The sequence below is a fragment of the Argopecten irradians genome, chromosome 11 (assembly GCF_041381155.1).
Source record: "Argopecten irradians isolate NY chromosome 11, Ai_NY, whole genome shotgun sequence".
Classification (NCBI taxonomy): domain Eukaryota; kingdom Metazoa; phylum Mollusca; class Bivalvia; order Pectinida; family Pectinidae; genus Argopecten; species Argopecten irradians.
In genome coordinates this window covers 35,681,463-35,700,801 of record NC_091144.1, presented here as the reverse complement: position 1 = coordinate 35,700,801, position 19,339 = coordinate 35,681,463, and the positions used below count along the sequence as shown (strand labels likewise).

Below are 19,339 nucleotides of genomic sequence, written 5' to 3'. Positions count from 1 at the left end.
TTAAATGTTATGCTAAATTCTTCATACCAAAGTATACTAAAGTTATTCTTCAGAGTTCCATAAATCAATGAAAGTGTTACGATACAGAATTGATAGAGAAACCTACCTGGAGTTTGTCCTCGTGGTTGGAATGTGTGTCGGACAACAGACGGAACTCTTGTGTCAGAGAGAAACAGTGGTTAAGGTGTTCCGGAGACACAAAGTCCTCTGCGACCTTGATACAGCTGTGAAGGTTGCGGACCTGGTGAGGAGCACCTGCGGGGATAAAGATGGCATCGCCCGCACACTGGACAATGGTATAGCCCAATACTCCGTACTCCTTGTAGAGTCGGTCACGAAGGTCCTCGTTCAAATACCAGCTCTGGTCGTGGATAGGGTCATGGTGCTGCTCAATCACCTCGCCACGCTCTTTAGCAACCTACAAGAACAAGCAATTGGTTAATACACAAAATGAAGCATTGAAAACTTTACAATCAAATAAGATTAAACGGAGCATTAAAAACAATATAACCAACCTGTAAAAGCAGAGAACTTACCTTAAACACATATCATAACCCCAAACTGGGGATACCATGGTCAGTAAATTTTTCCAAGATGCAAACAACATAGAAGTGTTATTGTATTCATGAAGAATTCTGGAATCTTTGAAATAAATATCCGTAACAACTCATTTCTACAGATTCTTTTATATAAAGATGGCAAAATATGCTTTCTCTATTCAACAAATAGATGCCAGGTGTTTACGGAATTGACCACTTTTCAAACTGTTATACATGTTTTTAAGCAGTTTCTGTCAGCAAAGACAAGCGATTTATACAAGAGGTTTTTCAGCAGTTTCTGTCAGCAAAGACAAGTGATTTATACAAGAGGTTTTTCAGCAGTTTCTGTCAGCAAAGACAAGCGATTTATACAAGAGGTTTAGTAGGAAAGTAACAACATGATGGAGGTAAACTTGTAATAGGTTAACCCCCTGCTGTGTTACTTTATCAGTGGTGTACTTGGTACAAGTAATAGCGGTGTGTCATGGCATTAGATTGATGTGTTCAATACAAATACAGGCTCTCTATGTATACACTGTACAAGGTCTACACCGATAGGTAGGTACAGGGCAGGTGTTCCCCACGTACCCAGGTTAACTGGAGAATTCACACACAGACGTACCAGGAGGAAATAGATTGTTTGACTACACTTAGAGCCAATATCCTGTTACACACTGTATACTTTCATCATTGATAAAATCGTTTATCAACAGGAAACAATTCGTCATTTTCAAATGATCATGTTTCTATTTAGAATAGAATATATTTATACTATTTGTTGTGTTTTGATTGTTAAGTTTCTCATAAAATTTATTTTGGTACATGGTTTTATATTTTAAATAAAGTTTTAAATAGCAAGAAACATATTGTCTAATACATGTTTTCTATATCTTCACATGGAATTTTGAAGGATGGGACGAGCTGCAACGTGACATAAAGAGACTGAACAGGACAGGCTGGGACACACTATATACCTATGCCAGGGCATTATGAAATGTTTACTGAAGCATTAAGTCTTTATGAAGAATAACAAAGAAAATCCCCTTCCACTTTGTTAGAACGAAAAGAATTTATGATTCCATAGTTACATGTTAACCTCTACTGATAAAAGAAGACACCAGAATTAACATCATCCCATGTGCTTTAACAGTGTAGCAGCTGGAGCCTTAAGAGCACCTGTTCCTATAGTAAACAGGCCTTTCATGTGTTAGAACCTATACAGTTATATATTTAGATAACTGCCTCCATAAGTTACACTTATACACAAGATGCAGCTGCTAAATCTGTGGCCTAAAACCAAGTCACTTTCATTTGATACTAATATAGATTTTTACAGTTTTCTGAAACATGAAATAAACGAGCCCTGGAAGGTTCAAACATGCCTACATGAATTCCCCTGTAATGCAAGTCGTCTCTTGGCGCACTCTGAATTGCTAGTCTGCTTTTGAGAGATATATATCTGAAAATCTTTTTAATTTCAACAGTATTTAACCTGAAGACCCTGTTTATTTCAATCCTGGCTAAATTTTTCACCGATATTTATTCCGTCACTTGTTTAACTGTACTTGCTTACCTTGTTGAGGAAATCCCTCATTTTGTCAGCATCTCTTGCATCCCAGATCTGCCATAAAGCACCCGGCACCTCATGGACTTCCCGTACACGGCGTTTGGTGATCATGTCACAACCGGCTTCGTCGATGGCCTGAAGGGCGGCATTTTCATAAAAGGCTCGCCCTCCAGCATCGTCGTCAGGGATTCCGACGTACACCATAACGTTTACGGCGTCCGATACGTCCAAATGCAGGTTTGTGGTACCTTCTTCTGGGTGCAGAGCAGATCCTGTATGGGTAGAAATAGCAAGCATTGTATGAGAAAAGTGAAATCATCAACACACCTTTACATATCAAATCTTTAAACAATTTATCAGTGATGAGAGATCTCCCCATTCTAAGGCTGAATCAATTATTATGAAGTATCAGCAGTGAAATAGTCACTGTGATTTAAAGCTTGTCATACTCAGGGAAGAGCAAGTCTTACAGTTTCCATACAACAGGTTGAGGTATGGGTGAAATGTTCCATTTTGGCACTAGGTCTTGTCTGACAAGATTCAGCTGAGGTTTGAGCGAGACTTACCGTAAGCATTGTACATTTTCGGCCCGAGGTCTGGCCTGACGAGGAAGTCTGGGAGTCTGGATGCGAGGTTGAGACGTCCCTGCCTGTGTGTGTACTCTGGCAGAGGCAGGGCCTGCATCAGATCCTCAAAATGCTGCGGCATCAGGTCACTGAAGTCATCGCCCGGAGGCCAGTCTTTCAGCTTCAGCAGGATCGGCTCGCCTTCGTCATCCACCAGACGTTCTGTAATACACAATACAATATAATACAAATAGGCCAAAAACTGTTATCATGCAAAATATACTAGGTATATATTTTCCAGGACACTGGGTGTGGGTATTTATTTCCCAGGACATAGGGTGTGTTTTTGGTTATCAACAGTCAAGGTTGTCATCAATCCTTATCCTATCTTATTGCCACTGCTTTCATTGTTAATTTCAATTGTTTATTTCATTGATATTATTGTACGTTTGGAAGATCACTTCACTATCCAGTTTACAATATTGATGCCTGGTAAATGACCCAGGTTTACCAACTCACCAGAGATTTTGTCAAATCCTTCCCAGAATGTCGCCATAGGGTGACCGACGATGAGACAGCCATTTCTGGTGTTGATGAGATCATTCTTGTGTTTACCAAAGTCGCGTGAAAACGTCTTTGGACTCCACAAGTTTCTGTTCAGGCAGTTGTCCACACCAGACACCAAAACAGGCTGGAAAAGTAAAATATATACAATGTAACACAAGATGGAAGGGTGAATATGTATATTGTAACAAGTTGGAATTGTGAATATGTAACAAGTTGAAGATTGAATACATACAATGTAACACAGGCCAGAAGGGTGAATACTGTTATGGTTCACTGTATACTTCAATAACGAATATGTTTTTACATTTCAAGCCCTTTTTGTACTTAAATGAGAAATCTATTCTTTGCTGCCTGTAACATGTGTCCTCTTATGACCCGACTTTTGTGTAAATCTTTCTATATAACCAAACAGTAAAACCCAGTTTGATCTGCATTTACTTAATAGAAGTTCTATTCAGAATCTATAATTACAGCAAATAGTGTATTGTCCACAGCTGTTTGTAAATTAACAATTTGGACCCGAAGCTTTATTATATACATACATGTACATTGGAGAATTAATATACATGTGTACTTTAAAAGTTATTCCCATCACACAAGCTCTGTAAATCTCTCAAATCATAATGCTTGTCTACCTTTGAAAGCATGCCAAGTTTCCAATTGGCAGAGATTTATTGGCGTATATTTACATTTCCTGTGGCCCTCTATGCCTGATATTTATTTGTAGTGCGGTGGGCTACAAAATGTTGTTATGTATATGTAGCACATAGTACAGGTCATGCGACAACGAGCCCCGCATACAAAGGGCTTTTATGATCGACCAAATATTGAAGTATGTGTTCATTGATTTCTGTGTATACCGGTTTGATATGTGATTATGTCTGTAGATGATATTGGTATACATGTACAGGCCCGGACAGATCAACAATCCTTTACCAAACCTCATTGCCAATATACAGAATCTGGCACAAGTTGACAGAAGTCTACAGAAATCTAGCAGATTAAAGCGTGAAGCACTTAAGATGTTGGGAGAATACTTCATACAAGTTTTATGCCAGAACAAAATGGCTTCATTTCTTTGTTGGGTTACCTTCAACATAATGACCGTCTGCTCAAACAATTAAAACACTGATACAACCTGTATTCGGTTATGAAGGTGTAACAAGAGGCCATATTTTGTATAAGTGTACTTGGTAGCCCCCAACATTTGATGTATACATCTGCTTTATGGCCATTAATAAACCATATAGCATAGTCATAACTATATTATGGTCTAACTGCCAATATATACATGTATCCACACTCAGCCGTTCATTGCACTGACCTAGTTTCTGTAGGAGTTTATCATTATAGATAAATAGATGGGAGTCATCTATAAATAAAAATTCAAATAACCTATTTCTTTTTTAAAACTGCCATTATCTCATTCATATATATGTGCTCTCATCATGAAAGTCAAAAGCAAGAGCTCTGCATGCACTTTAAAGTCTCTAGACTCTGAAACTGACACTGAATATGACAGACCTTTGTCCTTTTTTCATAAAGTCAATTTTGTCTTGCTCTAGAAGTGTTAGAATTATGAAAATGACACTGAACATGGTAGAACTTTGTCAATCTCGTCTTGAAAGACAAAACACACTATTACATTCAGACAATCGAGTATGCTTACCTGTCCTCGTTTCATCTGTTCCTGGAAGATCTTGAAGTTTCCACGGTGTTTAGGGTCGTGGAGACGAAGCAGACGGCCATCACACAACCATGAGTGAGGCACGTCCGGGTAAAGCACACTCGTCTCCGTAAGATTATGAACCATTATCGGCGTATCACATGCAATCATACCACTATATCCAGAACGAGGGATGTAATGCATTAATTTGATTGGCTGACTATTCTCGTCTCTAGGCAACTGCTTTTCGACAACAGATTGAATAATATCGTCCAGCGTACTACTAGCATTGTTCTTAGACTTGGCTGGCTTTTTATTGCCTTCTCCGCCCGATTTCACTTTGCCGGCAGTTTTTGTTAGTAATTCCCGTAAGGTTGAACAACTTGTTGGTCCTTTTTTGTCACTTTCACTTTCCCCAACATTACCCTGTCCACATGGTGACACTGGTTCTGTAATGGGATTATATCCTTTTCCGTACTTATCAGTCTCCCCACGCCGTTTGTTGTACGGAGACTCACTCCGCTCTCTGCTGTTTTCAGAGTCCATGGAAGCGACATCAGCTAACATCCGGAGTGGAGAGGAACTGTCAGGACTGTACCCGCCTAGTGACGGCTTCACGTTTCCGTTAACTGCCTGAGAATCGTGCTTCTTGTTGCCTTTGTGACTCTTGTGATCCTCACCAACACCGTTCACCATTTTTCTGTTCTTCTCATTGGATATGTGGTTTAATGCGTTCATACACTTCTGTGGAAATAAAATAAAATCACAATTTTTTAATGCAGTGTATAAAACAGAAATAGAAAATGTGAAAAGTGCTATCTTTTGAAAAGTTTATCTTTATCATTATAACATTTTTAACCAGAAACTTTTATAATCACGTAAAAGCTCACCTGTGTCAGACCATTCTTTGGGGGGTATTTCATCGACTTATCACAAGAACATTTAGATGGTATATCCCACTTGTTGCGCATTTCATGGATTAGTCGACCGACTTCCCACAGAGCTGTAAACAGAAACAAACAAATCAAATAGTTTTTATAGCCAAGGATTATTCTCTTTGTCTACTTCTATAATGTACTGTTCAACATTTATTTGATGTTTTCGGTATTCTAGAAAGATATTACCATTCTGTCAATGTAAAGTTGGATTAGCCTTATAGAGACCACAGTAACAAAGCTGAATTATATGAATGTTAATATTATAGAGACTGCATGGTTGCCAGTCTACATCAGATCAGATAATTTGGGTTTGGTCAGCAAGATGTGCAGGAATAACTCCAAAACAAATGACCTTCCTCAAAAGAATTAAACTAAACGAGTGATTGATGCTAGAAACACGTACCATCACGTGGAATGATTTGAGTAAGCATGAGTTTGTCGACTTCGTGCTGTTGGCGATTTGAGCTACATGTAAGCCATCTCCTCTGGTCCTCACCAGGAGGAATGACATCCTCGTCATCTCCCTCCCGGTCTGATTTCTCCTCCTCGTCCTCCTCACGCCTCAGGACCTTCATTCGGACCTTGTAGCAGTCGAGACAGACGACAAAGCCACACTTGTGACACACCCAGTGCATGTTGAAGAGAGTTGTGTCACACACATCGCACATTTCACGTACACCGGTCACAGCACGCTTCCATGCTATCTTAGCTGTAAGCAAAACAAAAAGATTCTTGTAGGTATACATTATTTGTTGATCCTTTGATACGGAACAATTAAGCTGCATGGTGCTAAATATTAATTCCTGACAGTTGATGTATTCAGACAACTCTGCAATGACATATCCAACAAGAAATACTTCTGGTTGGTTCAGTTTGAACCAGCAGTGGTAAAGAAGACATTTGTTGACCAATAAAAACAACATTATATGCCAAAGCAAACTTAAAACCAGTATTAATAATGCTAACCTTCCTCGCCTGCCCATGAACGAGCCTCTCTCTCCTGTTCAACAAGTTCACAGAAGCGATCTCCGATTTTGGCAACTACGTATTTGGATGTTTCTATGTCCATCTTTGGTTCCATGACGGGCGTGTGTGGCAGCCATGGCTCGATGTCGTCATACTCCGCATCCGAGAGTTCCGAAAACCCAGCAATTGTAAGGAAACCTTTCTGACTATACCTCAGCCTAAAATGAAGCAGAAAAAAAATATATAATAAATTGTGTCCTCTATTCAAGTTTTGTCTCTGTTTCATGTTATTTTATTGTTGAATTGGTAATGTTGGTTTGTATGTAAAGAAATCTGGTCTTTTCTGGAATCTAACTGTGGTGAAGACAACTAAATCCACTACACAGTGTGTTGTTTACTGTACAGGCCATTACCATTAGGTCTATGACCTTGGCCTGTGACCTTGGGGGTATGATTGATGTCAGTTCCTGGTGCTGTCACTTCCATTACCTTCACTAAGTTACTATTCAGCTGGCCCGCATGGTGTTGGGTGTATAGAACCACAGGCGGTCCAGATAACAATAACCCTTCCCAATAATTACAATGCTACATTAAACATGAGTTTTGAGATGGTCCCCACCAGTTAACATGATTTTGAGAAAGTCCCCTACCAGTTTGACCTGTACCTTCACCTCATTGGATGGCAGGCCTAGAGCTTTTCAGTCAACACTTTAGTTTCTTCATGTGGAAACTTCTCTTACCATCGAGGCAGGGGGTACAAGGGGGAAATACGCTGTGACGATAGATAAACAACCTAATTGTACTCTCTGGCCACCTTAATGCCACTTAACATCAACTATCAGCTACAGAACAAACCAACTTAGAATATTATCCGACCTACCATAATGCTCCAAGGAATTCTAACCATGAGTGGTGTAATTGGATTTATTGACCAACAAACCCACTTCCCCTAAAGAAAATGTGATTATATCCTGTATCTTGTTTCAGATACATTCCCTAATTAAACATCCATAAAAAGTTCTGGAGCCTCTCCAGTGAAATCATCCATCACTCTATGATGGTTTCATAGGCGACACGGAGGACTGTTTATCCTCTAAGTGCCTCGTAAAAGTCTACACCTATCTGAGTAAGTTCTGCTGAATTTTGACCCAGTTTAACCACAATACTTGTTGCCAGGTTTTTATACTCAGGCCATATGACATCAGCCTGTTAATTGACATCAGTAAAGGTCACAACTTTTGACCTTTCAGTACACACAACCACCCGATAAGCATCCTATACTATTCCCGCCCATTCACAACAAAGACATATCTGGTGTGACCGCTAAGAATAATGAGATCTTGTGGTGATATAAAAATATCAAGAAAACAAAACTGCCAACAGTGGCTTATTGTTTGCAGCCATGCGAAGGAATGTGGGAAAACCAGTCATTTTGACCACAACAAAAACCACAATCTGCATTAGGAGCTTTTCTGTAAAATGTATCCAGAGAAAACACCAAACGCTATTGAAGGTTATTGGACTTTACCATGAAATCTGTAAAGTGCAGACTAGCTAGCTTATACAAGTGTTGAAAACAAAGAAAATTTCTACCTAACACTTTCAGGGCCATCACCGTCCCAACATATGTAAAAGGAAGGTAATGGTAGCTGACAAAGAAATTACCTGCTCATTTAAAAGCTCTCCAAAATGTTTCTAGCAATTTATTGGTTACTAAAAATTCTGTGTAGATGAGCAGAACTGTTTACAGGCAGTACAGACAGAGGAAGTGTATATGTGAGAATGTATCCTGGCATTACAGACAGATTTGGCCTGTATCCCAGACTCCATCAATTCTGCCTAAGTACTTGGCCAACTGTGCAGTATTTGGCTTCCTCCTCCTCTCTATGTACACATCCACAAACCATATCTTAGTTTGTTTACAATATTTCTCCCATCTTCAGTTTCTTTCATTTTTACATCATACAAAACATGTGCGCTTAAGAATTCATTGAAAATAAAAAAAGAACTCTATAAAGATTCATTTCACATTAGGAATATTGTTGTTGAAAGCGTTGTTTTTATAGGACATTGAAGTTGAGGGTGCATGGGAGATGAAGTTTTATACACCGCCAGTCTCTATAATCAGAACCAGATGTCTGGCCTCACAACCATGCTATCAAACAAGCACTCACTTCAAAATTTCAAGAGATATTTTTTCCAGATTGTGTGTCGGAGTTCCTACTTACCGTCATGACCCCTGCCTACAAATAGACTACAGGTTTTTTTTCTTCCGGTAATGTTATAGGAGATCAACACTTCAACTAAAATCTGATAAACTTTTTAATTTCTCATGTCTGCTACATACTGATTTTTATCTCTGAAGAGGTTCTTTTTATTTCATCTTCTGTATTCATTACTTTTATCTCCTGTACAGAGAGAATTAATTATCTGGTAGGTTTTCCCACCACATATGGTAGACCGTTGGAAATTGGCTCAGGGCTTCGTAAACAAACAAACATTGTCCACTTTCAGGGCCAATCAACTTAATTATACAGCTTCAGGGCCAACTGCTGAAGATGCAAAGAATGAATATAACTTGTACACAGGATATCACAATTCATTTATAATTTTTTTGTTGTTGTTGTGAAGTATGGGTGTAAGTTTTTACCGAGTGCTTGACTTTGCGGGTGGGTATAAGCACAATGCCCCAGACCTAACACCATAATTGTGAACATGTAGGTCTAGTGAAGTCTGGGTGTCAAGTTTTTAATGAATGTTTTACTTTGTGGGCTGGATATACCTTCCTAGACTAACACACAGTTGTGTACAGGTAGGTCTAGGTATAACTGTGACATGCACAAGTGATCATGCATGTTCAGCAGATCATACCATCGATATCATTATTGCCCCATAAAATACACGTAGACCTGCCAGGTGACAAAACACGAGGCATACTGACTCATCACAATTTACATGCTCGGAATTATATATACAATCTGTCCTTCACAAAGAACTCAATTACATAGCTAGTTATGTAAATATCTATCTTTGATATTAGGGACTGGAAGTTACATTAAATGGCAGAAATGACATGTTCTTCATTAAAGAAAATTTGCAACAAGACTTTTGTATTTGTTCAACAACTATTGATTCATTCATCCCTAAAGTTTCATGATGGACTGGTCTATTCTTTGATTTAGAGGAGTCTAAATGTGTCCTGAGGGGTGAATGAGTTGATGTATCATTGCATTTATAGGCGTTATCTCACCTCCTGAAGGCATAGAACCTGCAGAATATGTTCGGAAGTTTCTTGCTGCGCTGTGTGGGAGTCATTTTGCATTCGCGACACTTCATTAGTTTAGGTGTTACTTCACTACAAGAGCCATCCTGGAGAAATGGCTGACAAGTCCTTTTGAGAGTTGCTACGGTTGCCTTCACCAACGGCTTATTGAACGAAGAACCTGTAATGACAAAATATTTTTTACTTTCTATGAAAATAACAAATCCTTTATGTTCATCTGCAAAACAACAGAAGATTCGAAATGATCAGGTAGCTATTGAATATTATTAATGTGTTAAAAAGATTTGATACAACCTACTTTATGAATTAAAACTTACCATTGTTTTTAGCAATGAAATCCACATCCTTCGGTGGGATGATGCTGTTGTGTCCCCGATTCTTTTCCTTTTCCCACTCCAATTCTCTTTCCTTCATTTCTTGTTCCATCAATTCCTGTTCTTTTCTCTCTTTCTCCCTTTCCTTTTCCCGATCTCTGCTTCTGTCTCTCTCCCTATCTTTGTCCCTTTCACGGTCTTTTTCATTCTCCCTATCTCTTCCTCTTTCTCGTTCCCTCTCCTTTTCTCGTTCTTTTTCTCTCTGTTTTTCCTTTTTGTGCTTCTTCCTCTCCTTGCTGCTGAGACTACCAGAGGAAGAAGAAGAGAGGGATGATGAAAGTGGTGCTTCCATGGGTTTAGAAGTATCCATAGGTTTGGGGCCATCGTTTGACGACTCGCCCTGTTGAATGGTTTCCTGGGACATGTGAGAGGTGTGTTTGGCCTCCTTTTTCTCTTTTTTGGTGGGTGGAGTGGGGACGGGAGGACTATTCGCGGTACTACTGCTGCCATTGTTCACTTCGTTCTCGGACTTGGGTTCTGACTTGACCTCAACTTTGGGCTCCAACTTTGGTTTCTTAACAGCGCTGCCATTGCTGCGCTCATCCTCACTTGTGTCTTTATTCTGTGAAAATGTAAAGAAAGCGATCGTAAAAATTATTTTCTTCACTGGAAGAAGAAATAATGTTAAACAGAAGAGAAAAAGCTGAGTTAATTTCATCATGTTTTATATTTACAGAGTCATTTAGATGATAAAGGGAATTTGTATTTATTAGTGAAGAGGTTACCAGGGGAAAAAGGTTTCTAAATCCGGAAAGCATTGCAAGAGTCAATATTAGATGCAATAGGTTCTAAAAATTTCATCTGTAAAATATGAAACCCTTTCTGTGAGTCTTTATACCAAATCACCCTTAATATCGTTGCTTGTATGAGTTTTAAAACACTCCAACTTGAAAAAGCTTTTTGATATCAGAACTAGGCACAGCAAAGTTATACAAGATTCCTTTAAGGATAGAAGCCTAAAAAGCTCAAAATTACAGGATTTGCATCTACAGATTACAGAGCTAGAACTTCAAAGCTAGTGTATAAAACTGAGTGGCTGATATCAATACTCTAGAGCAGCCGGTAAACAACCAATAAGACAGATGAAGCCAAACAACACACCATGATTAGAACCGACATTATCCATGCCGCTGGTAAAACCACAGAGACATTTCTGGAAAAACCACAACGTAATAGCTCAGTAGACCTACACAATGCATTGTGAGTGCTGGGTTCAGTAGCCTAGTGCCTTTGTCCGTCTATACCAGCCACTACAAACACACTGGCCTGTAATGGAGGCACAACACGCTGTGGCCCAGAGCATTGTCAGATCAATGTGAGATTTATTTTACAGTGTGATAAACCTGCTGGGAGGACATTCCTGGGTGGTTCAGAGTCTGTCGGCTATTGATTTCTACAACTTCCTTTCTGCTCTCACCAGTAATAACCAACACACGTTTTCTCCTGTATGTCTGATCCCCGAGATATCCCTAAACCAGTATTACTCATCCTGTTATGATAAGAGCCCCGAAAGCTTCCCCCTTCAATAGACCTCACCTTGAATAATTTAAACAACTAGGTAACTGAGTTGGCTAACCTACCATAGCGGTGTGTGTTGGCCATATTACCTCACCTACAAGCCTGTTCTGCCACACTACCTGTATAAAGCCCTTCTCCACAATCCTTGTAGCGGCCATGATCTACAGTGAGCTATCCCACCGCCCTACAGCTCCTAGACAGATCATATCTGGCCCTCTGCTACTAAATCAGCATATTGATTTTCCACAACATACAAATTCCAACTAAACCCAATTTTGCGCCAAGCCCATTAAAGTGACTGCCAGTGGTGCGCTGATAAGTTGACTGTAACCCGAATATACATTACCCGCAGGCTTACTTCTTATTCTATAGCGCATTCCTCAACACTTCAATTATTCATTTTCATGCAACAGAATTCCTAGAGGCATGATTTAAATATCTGGGTTGATGGGTTTACAAATATAGCTTCACTAATAAACTATGTAATAGCTGAGATTTTTATCGGAGCTAGTGTATCAACAGGAAAGTTACTTCAACAAGATGATTAACACTGATCCACTTCAAAATACAACTACTCCTCATTAAACATGCTAGCTAATACAGTTGTACCTTACGCAGTTGGCCTATATATAGCCATTTTAGTTTGAATTAAGTAAGCAGATATTCATGTATAATCCTACCTATGATTGGGTGGAAATATTAATACAGCGAATCCGAAACAACCAAATCACACCTGTCGATATATATAGATTTTTACTAAAACAAATTCTTTATCAATCATTGTGATTAATGGAAGTTGATGTAAACATCTGGATAAAAAGGATTAGTGTTGGTAGCGGTGAAGGTTCACTTAGAGGTCACCTTCAAACATATAAACACACAGAATCCTGGCCGTCAACAGCTGGGCTATCTCTCAGCTGGTACTATAGGCCCATCATTGATTAGAGAACAGATATATATACAACACAAGGTTAATAGGGGGAGGAGGGGGATGAAAAAAATACACACATATTGTAGGGTTGTTGTGCTGTGAATCTAGGTTCATACCTATAGACAAATGGAATGAGCAGTCAAAAATCACTTATAAAGGCATTCCTTTTCATATTGTTTAAAATGTCGTTTTTTTTTTTGTTTTTTTTTAAATTTATAACCCAAAGACGGAAAGTAAAAGAAAGTTCCTGTTGTGGAATTGTGGGAAAAGCTGAGTCAAGTGGGAAACACTTCACACAGTTCTTTATGGAGTTTTGATAACAATTGAGAGTCTCACGATATCCTTGATATCCTCAGCATTATAATACTTCTCAATACTACAAATCCTTGTTGCTCATCCTGGGGATCAACCCAGTTCTGTTTGAAGATTTGAAGTCAGGCAGATTACTCAAGTGATAGTATCTCTTTTTCAAAATATACAACAGAACATCTGTGAGGAGTGTTTATGATAGCGGCAGCCACTCCTAGCTCCCCATCACAACACACTCCCCTACTCCCATCACATTTGTCCATTGTCATAGTGAGAGTGTTACACAACCATAGCATATCAATACCATCTCCTTACACATCAATCCCAGTAGTATATTCTGTGGGCCAGTATTATTACCTCTGTTCCAGGTAATGTTTACTACAGTAAACAGTAGTGTTTTGCCAGACTAACTCATTACTATGACTTGTGGTATCTACTACAATTCACTTGGCCATAGACAGGTAGATTAAACTTAACCGCAAGCTTCCGGCTTGGTGGACAAAGCCATATATGTTACACCCACGTCATCCCACCGCTGACACCACTCTGGGTCACAACCATCAAACCCTGACAGTGACAAACAGCAATTAAGGTAGAAAACCAGCATTACTATACCAATCAATGTTAATGAGCTGAAATCACTGGAAAAACCTCAGTACACTTTGAAGTTAGGTGGTCATGATGTTTAGGTGAGTCAGCGGGTGGGTTATTCGGTGCTCTGTTGTGTGGAAGAGATGAGAGAGTCGGTGGAAAGATTGGTGCACATTAGAAGTGTCTGGATTACAAAGCTGACCTAGCTTACAGGCCAAGCACTGTGTACTCTGTGACCGCCACCACTGTCAGAGAATAACCCCAAAAAACGTGTGGTTATATAGCTACACATACGAGGGCTATTGAGAACGTGCACCAGTGCAACATCAATGTGCAATATCAAAACTCAAGGACCTTATCGAGCATGAATAGCTGGCAGCTAAATAACTTCAGTATAAATAAGAGGAAATAAAAATAATGACCTAAAGTATTTTGAACCTTAACACGCATGAAGAGTTGTTAGCAAAATTAACTTCAGTTTAAATAGGAAGAAATAAAAATACCAACCAAAAGTATTTTGATTGATCATGTAGCTGTATTACACAATCTAGAAAAGTATATATATGCAGAATTGCTGATTTAAAAATTATTAACCGACATTCACTATAGCGAGCATAAAAAATTGATAAGTAAGTGTGTCAAAATAAAACAATTTAATGGTATTTTGACAATAATTTTACAACCATCTCCCTGGCAAAGCCAGAACTGTAAGCCAACCGTGAATACTAAGATACATCATAACACGTAAGTTATTGCAGGGTCTGATTTTCCTTATACTAAACCAACGTGAGAACCTTGTTGATCTGATGATATTGCTGACAAGGTGCAGATCTGGTGCAGAGGTTACTGACTAGACAAGCTAATCACTTCAGACCATACTGTTTGCACACCATGCACGGCAGAACAGCCCCTCTGGTGTACTTGACCCTCGGTGGGGGTCACAGATCTAGAGGGGAAGGACCTCAAGCATGTAAACCTGCATCACATGCTGTGACATGTACAGACAGTGCAGTTGGACCTCTCTGACCCCCCAGCCACCACTGCCACAGCCTCTCTGTGGGGGAGGCTTATATGCCGGTCCACCTGCAGGTTTTTAACAAACAAGGTGTCCCTTTACTTCACTGGTGGTCTATATAAATAGTGCTGATTGGTTCCACATTGTAAATACAAAATCTTGTTGTCAACTGGGACCAGTAATTTGCCCGAATATTCTCTCTCAGCCAGGCTGACTTCAAAGCCGGGAAATGCACACAACGCAGAAGATGAGGTTGAGTGATAAAACAGACACTTAATTAAATTGCACGGGGCAGTAGAAAAAAATCCGCCATGTGCAGGTTGTAGCAGTGTATATGATTGTATCTCACACAGTTACAACATTCTATTGCATCATACTACTGCAACCAAGGTACAGTCTGCAGCAACCCCCCCCCCTCCCCCACGGCCACCTCAAACATCCCCAGAGACACACCCAAGTATAAATGACATGTGAGCTCAAAGGCCTCTCATACACCACTATGCAGTGGTTGATAAACTTTACCATTGAGAACTAGAATTTATATCGTTACTAATTACTAATGGTAATTATGACCAAACACATTCCCAAAGATCTCCAATCTATGATATAACCCCAAACAATCACAAATACATGTACTACCTTTTATACATGAAAACATATAAATGTATAACATACAGGCTAGGCCTATATAAATCTATCTTCAAAGATCTACAAAATAATAAACCCAATATAATCACAAATCTTCAAAGATCTCCAAACTGTAATTAACCCAATACAATCACAAATGCTACCTTCAAGGATCTCAAGACTGCAGCAGACCCGGACATTGTTTTCTGATAAATATCCACCACCAAGGTCGGTAAAGACAACTCAGTAAAGGCCTGATGTCCCACATGATGAGCTGTGCTCACCTGTACACATTATAACTAATCCTATAGGCAGTGTTACCTTCGAGTTCTCCTTATTTTTCTTGCCCTTCTTTTTGCCGACTGGGGGAGGATTGGTAGGGGTAGGGTTTGGGTTAGGAGCATTCTCTACCGTTGCTTCGCTCGGTTGATCTTGTCGCTGCTGCTTTTTACTCGTACTGCTTCGCTTTTTCTGTCGTTTTTTCCCTGGGACTTCAGGATTCTGAAAAGACAAACAGCCAGAATAATATATGGAAATCAAATCCACAAAGAACTTTGTATTATGTTCTGGAAGTGTCTGAAAAGTGAGAAAACAACTGTGGCATCTGCATGAGTCTGGAATAAAGATGTCTGATAGGTGAAAAAAAAATCAAAAAAAAAAAAAAAAAAAAAAATCATTGTGATGAGTTTAACCAATAAATAAACAAAAGCAATTAAAGTACATCAAGTGTATTAATTGTGTTATAAAAGTAATAGATTACAATTGATTTTTTTAAGATCACTCCAGTAAGTAACGACTTGTTTTATCAATAAATAACATACCATAAACTATAATGAAAACCTTAAATAGTGATTTCAAAAACAGATATTGCATTTTCAGAATATCTTAATTCTAGATGGTTTTTCCCCCTCATATTTTTTTCATGCATGTGTTTTCAGGAGAGACTGACATGAACATGTGTTGTATAGTGCAGACATCCTACAAATAACATGATCTGGATTGCAAATTGAAAAGCTGTGTGAGGTAATAGTTAGGTACTTCTGTAGGGCTAAGGTTTTCATCCGAGTACTCGGGCTTTCATTCGTCTCAATATCCCAAGACTTAGTTGTCAAACAAAAAGCTAACCAAACTAAATTTCAATGTGTCATATTTAACTTGATAAAATAGTGTTTTTAGAAATTATTTTTTTAACAATGAATATGGAATTTTTTTATGGCTCATTGTAGGGGCTTATACACATAACAATTTATTTCATCAGTTCTAAAAATAGCGCCTTAAATCCTTCTATTGTACCACCTACTCATAAAATGACTTTTCATGATTATCACCCCAGCTCTAACCTAAACAAATAAAAATGAGCTCTTCTCCATATCACCCATTTCTGTACACATACAGAAGATCCAAAGAGTACTTTTGAGTATTATCATGTATATCACTTCGGTCTGGCCAACAGCTGACAGAGCTCAAAGTCACAACACCAGCTAGAAATAGTAATCTCTAAAATGTCAGGAAACAGCTGGCACTGTTTGCCCATCAGCTATTCTGCATGATTGCAACCAGGTCAGATTTTACACACTATTTCACCGGAAACAGTAAATATCATCCATCAGAAAAAAGTTGTGGGAAACAGCTGTATCTGCCTCAGGGCTGATGGAGCATTAGAGCGGTTTGTATACAAAAATATGTATCCTAGCACTTATAGTTATAGCTGAAGCTAGTATTGAGGTTTGTTTGTGTGGTATATATTATTCATAGGTAATAAAATCAATGTAATGTTTCAATGTTGCATCAGCTACTAGTACTGGGAGGTCTGGACGTAGTACATCGTCTGGATACTGTGAAATCTTCTCTGTTCATGATGTTACTCATTCATCCCTGGAGACATATTTAGACTCTACTAATTCAAAGACTGGAACAGTTCATTATGAATTTTTAAGGGTGAATGATTTATTAAAATCTGTTTAACAGCTAGAGGATATTATAATGCGAGGTACAAGCACCTGTTATATGAACATGTGATTGCGGTAAAAGTATTACGTTTTTATACGTGAGGTACAAGTACAGGTCTGTTATATGAAGCTGTAATTGTGGTTAGATTTAACATTTTTGTGGCTGAATGTTATTGAATGTTACCAGAAAGCAGGTAAGCCCTATACTAAAGGTTATTAATGATGTACCAGTAGTTGGCCCGTGATGTAATTGGCAGGAAGGTGGTAGAGCAGGTTTGTCTGATATGCTGATAGAATGTAATGAACTGACTGAGGTGGTGAGTCACCGTCCTGCACCTAACCTCACTCAAACACAAACTACACACCACGAAATCTGTTTATAATGTAAACTAACATCACCATAACAAACAGAAAATTTGGGATAAGACATCAGCTTAAAGAGAATGTTCTGGACCCAGTAGTGTAAACAATTTTTGCATTACATTAGTATCAAATAAACAACCAAGGTTTAAAGTTTAACACTCCCTGATTTGAGATTATGCTGTGGGATTTAAGTGCCCAGAGATTTCCTTTCATAAAACTTTAAATGACTCCTAGAAGATTTTAATATCACCTAGAAATCTAGGACTTTACCGGTAGCCCGTTATCTCGCAATAATCTGTTGTGCTTCCTCTTTTCAGTGAAATAGAGGTACTTAAAAGGCTTGTGTACTAAACTGTTCACCAGGACATGGAAATATATATTCAAAGTTTTGATAAGTGACAAGAAATAACCTGTAACTGTTTAATTCCTGTGTACATATTGTGACACATCAGTAAATCTATATATCACTTGTAGAACTTCAGATACACAGTCAATAAACTTGTCCTGCATTCAGAAATATCAATAAATTGATTATCAATAACTCAGAATATCTGAATTGAAGCCATATAAATGTCCCTTATATAACTGTAATGTAAACTGAAGGCAATATTTACCTCACCAATAAATCTATAGGGTTTGTTAATATCATTTGGACAAACAACCAGGCATGTCAATAAAAATTCTATTTTTACAGACTTACAGACCTAAGTAGCAAACAGAGAACCGTAATACCACTAATATATCATACCAACATTTAACCTGGCACCTATGACAACTTGTATGAGATATGAGAACTATATATGACTACATTTGACCTTGACACTTGAACACAACTTGAAGGAGATATGAGAACTATGACTACATTTGACCTTGACACTTGAACACAACTTGTATGAGATGTGGGAATTATAACTACATTTGACCTTGACACTTGAACACAACTTGAAGGAGATATGAGAACTATGACTACATTTGATCTTGACACTTGAACACAACTTGTATGAGATGTTGGAATTATGACTACATTTGACCTTGACACTTGAACACAACTTGAAGGAGATATGAGAACTATGACTACATTTGACCTTGACACTTGAACACAACTTGTATGAGATGTGGGAATTATGACTACATTTGACCTTGACACTTGAATACAACTCGAAGGAGATATGAGAACTATGACTACATTTGACCTTGACACTTGAACACAGCTTGTATGAGATGTGGGAATTATGACTACATTTGACCTGGACACCAATAACTACACAATATTAAAATAAAACCAGTATCAAGTGGATTCCAAACACAATTTCCTTATCAGTTGACCTCAATGAAGACCTTTAAATACTGTCTGGAATGCCATAAAGGTTTTCATAAAACCCCTTTGGAACCCCTGTATCTTTATATTAGTTATCTCCCTTGTTGCTGGTAGGTTTAACCCCGGCGAAGGACAAATCGAACATTTGCCAAAATGTTATCTGACAGATTTGGCAGGGAATAATTGAGCGCCAAAAGGCCTGTAGAAACTGGCAATGTCCTCCTCGCTTTCAATTTCCAGAATATTTTGATC

The 19,339-nt window shown here is 38.6% G+C and overlaps 1 protein-coding gene across 2 annotated transcripts in view; it reads right to left on the bottom strand.

Moving 5' to 3' along the window:
* LOC138335415 (lysine-specific demethylase 3B-like) overlaps positions 1-19,339 on the bottom strand; it is a 36,056-nt gene that overhangs the window by 3,014 nt on the left and 13,703 nt on the right. For both annotated transcript variants that reach the window (XM_069284495.1, XM_069284494.1), the window contains exons 6-16: positions 15,779-15,958; positions 10,410-11,028; positions 10,060-10,252; positions 6,810-7,027; positions 6,247-6,552; positions 5,796-5,908; positions 4,909-5,649; positions 3,192-3,363; positions 2,673-2,894; positions 2,113-2,378; positions 107-418 (exon numbers count right to left, since the gene is read on the bottom strand). In XM_069284495.1, the coding sequence (XP_069140596.1) occupies positions 107-418; positions 2,113-2,378; positions 2,673-2,894; positions 3,192-3,363; positions 4,909-5,649; positions 5,796-5,908; positions 6,247-6,552; positions 6,810-7,027; positions 10,060-10,252; positions 10,410-11,028; positions 15,779-15,958 (3,342 nt within the window). The remainder of the gene's footprint in view (positions 1-106; positions 419-2,112; positions 2,379-2,672; positions 2,895-3,191; positions 3,364-4,908; positions 5,650-5,795; positions 5,909-6,246; positions 6,553-6,809; positions 7,028-10,059; positions 10,253-10,409; positions 11,029-15,778; positions 15,959-19,339) is intronic.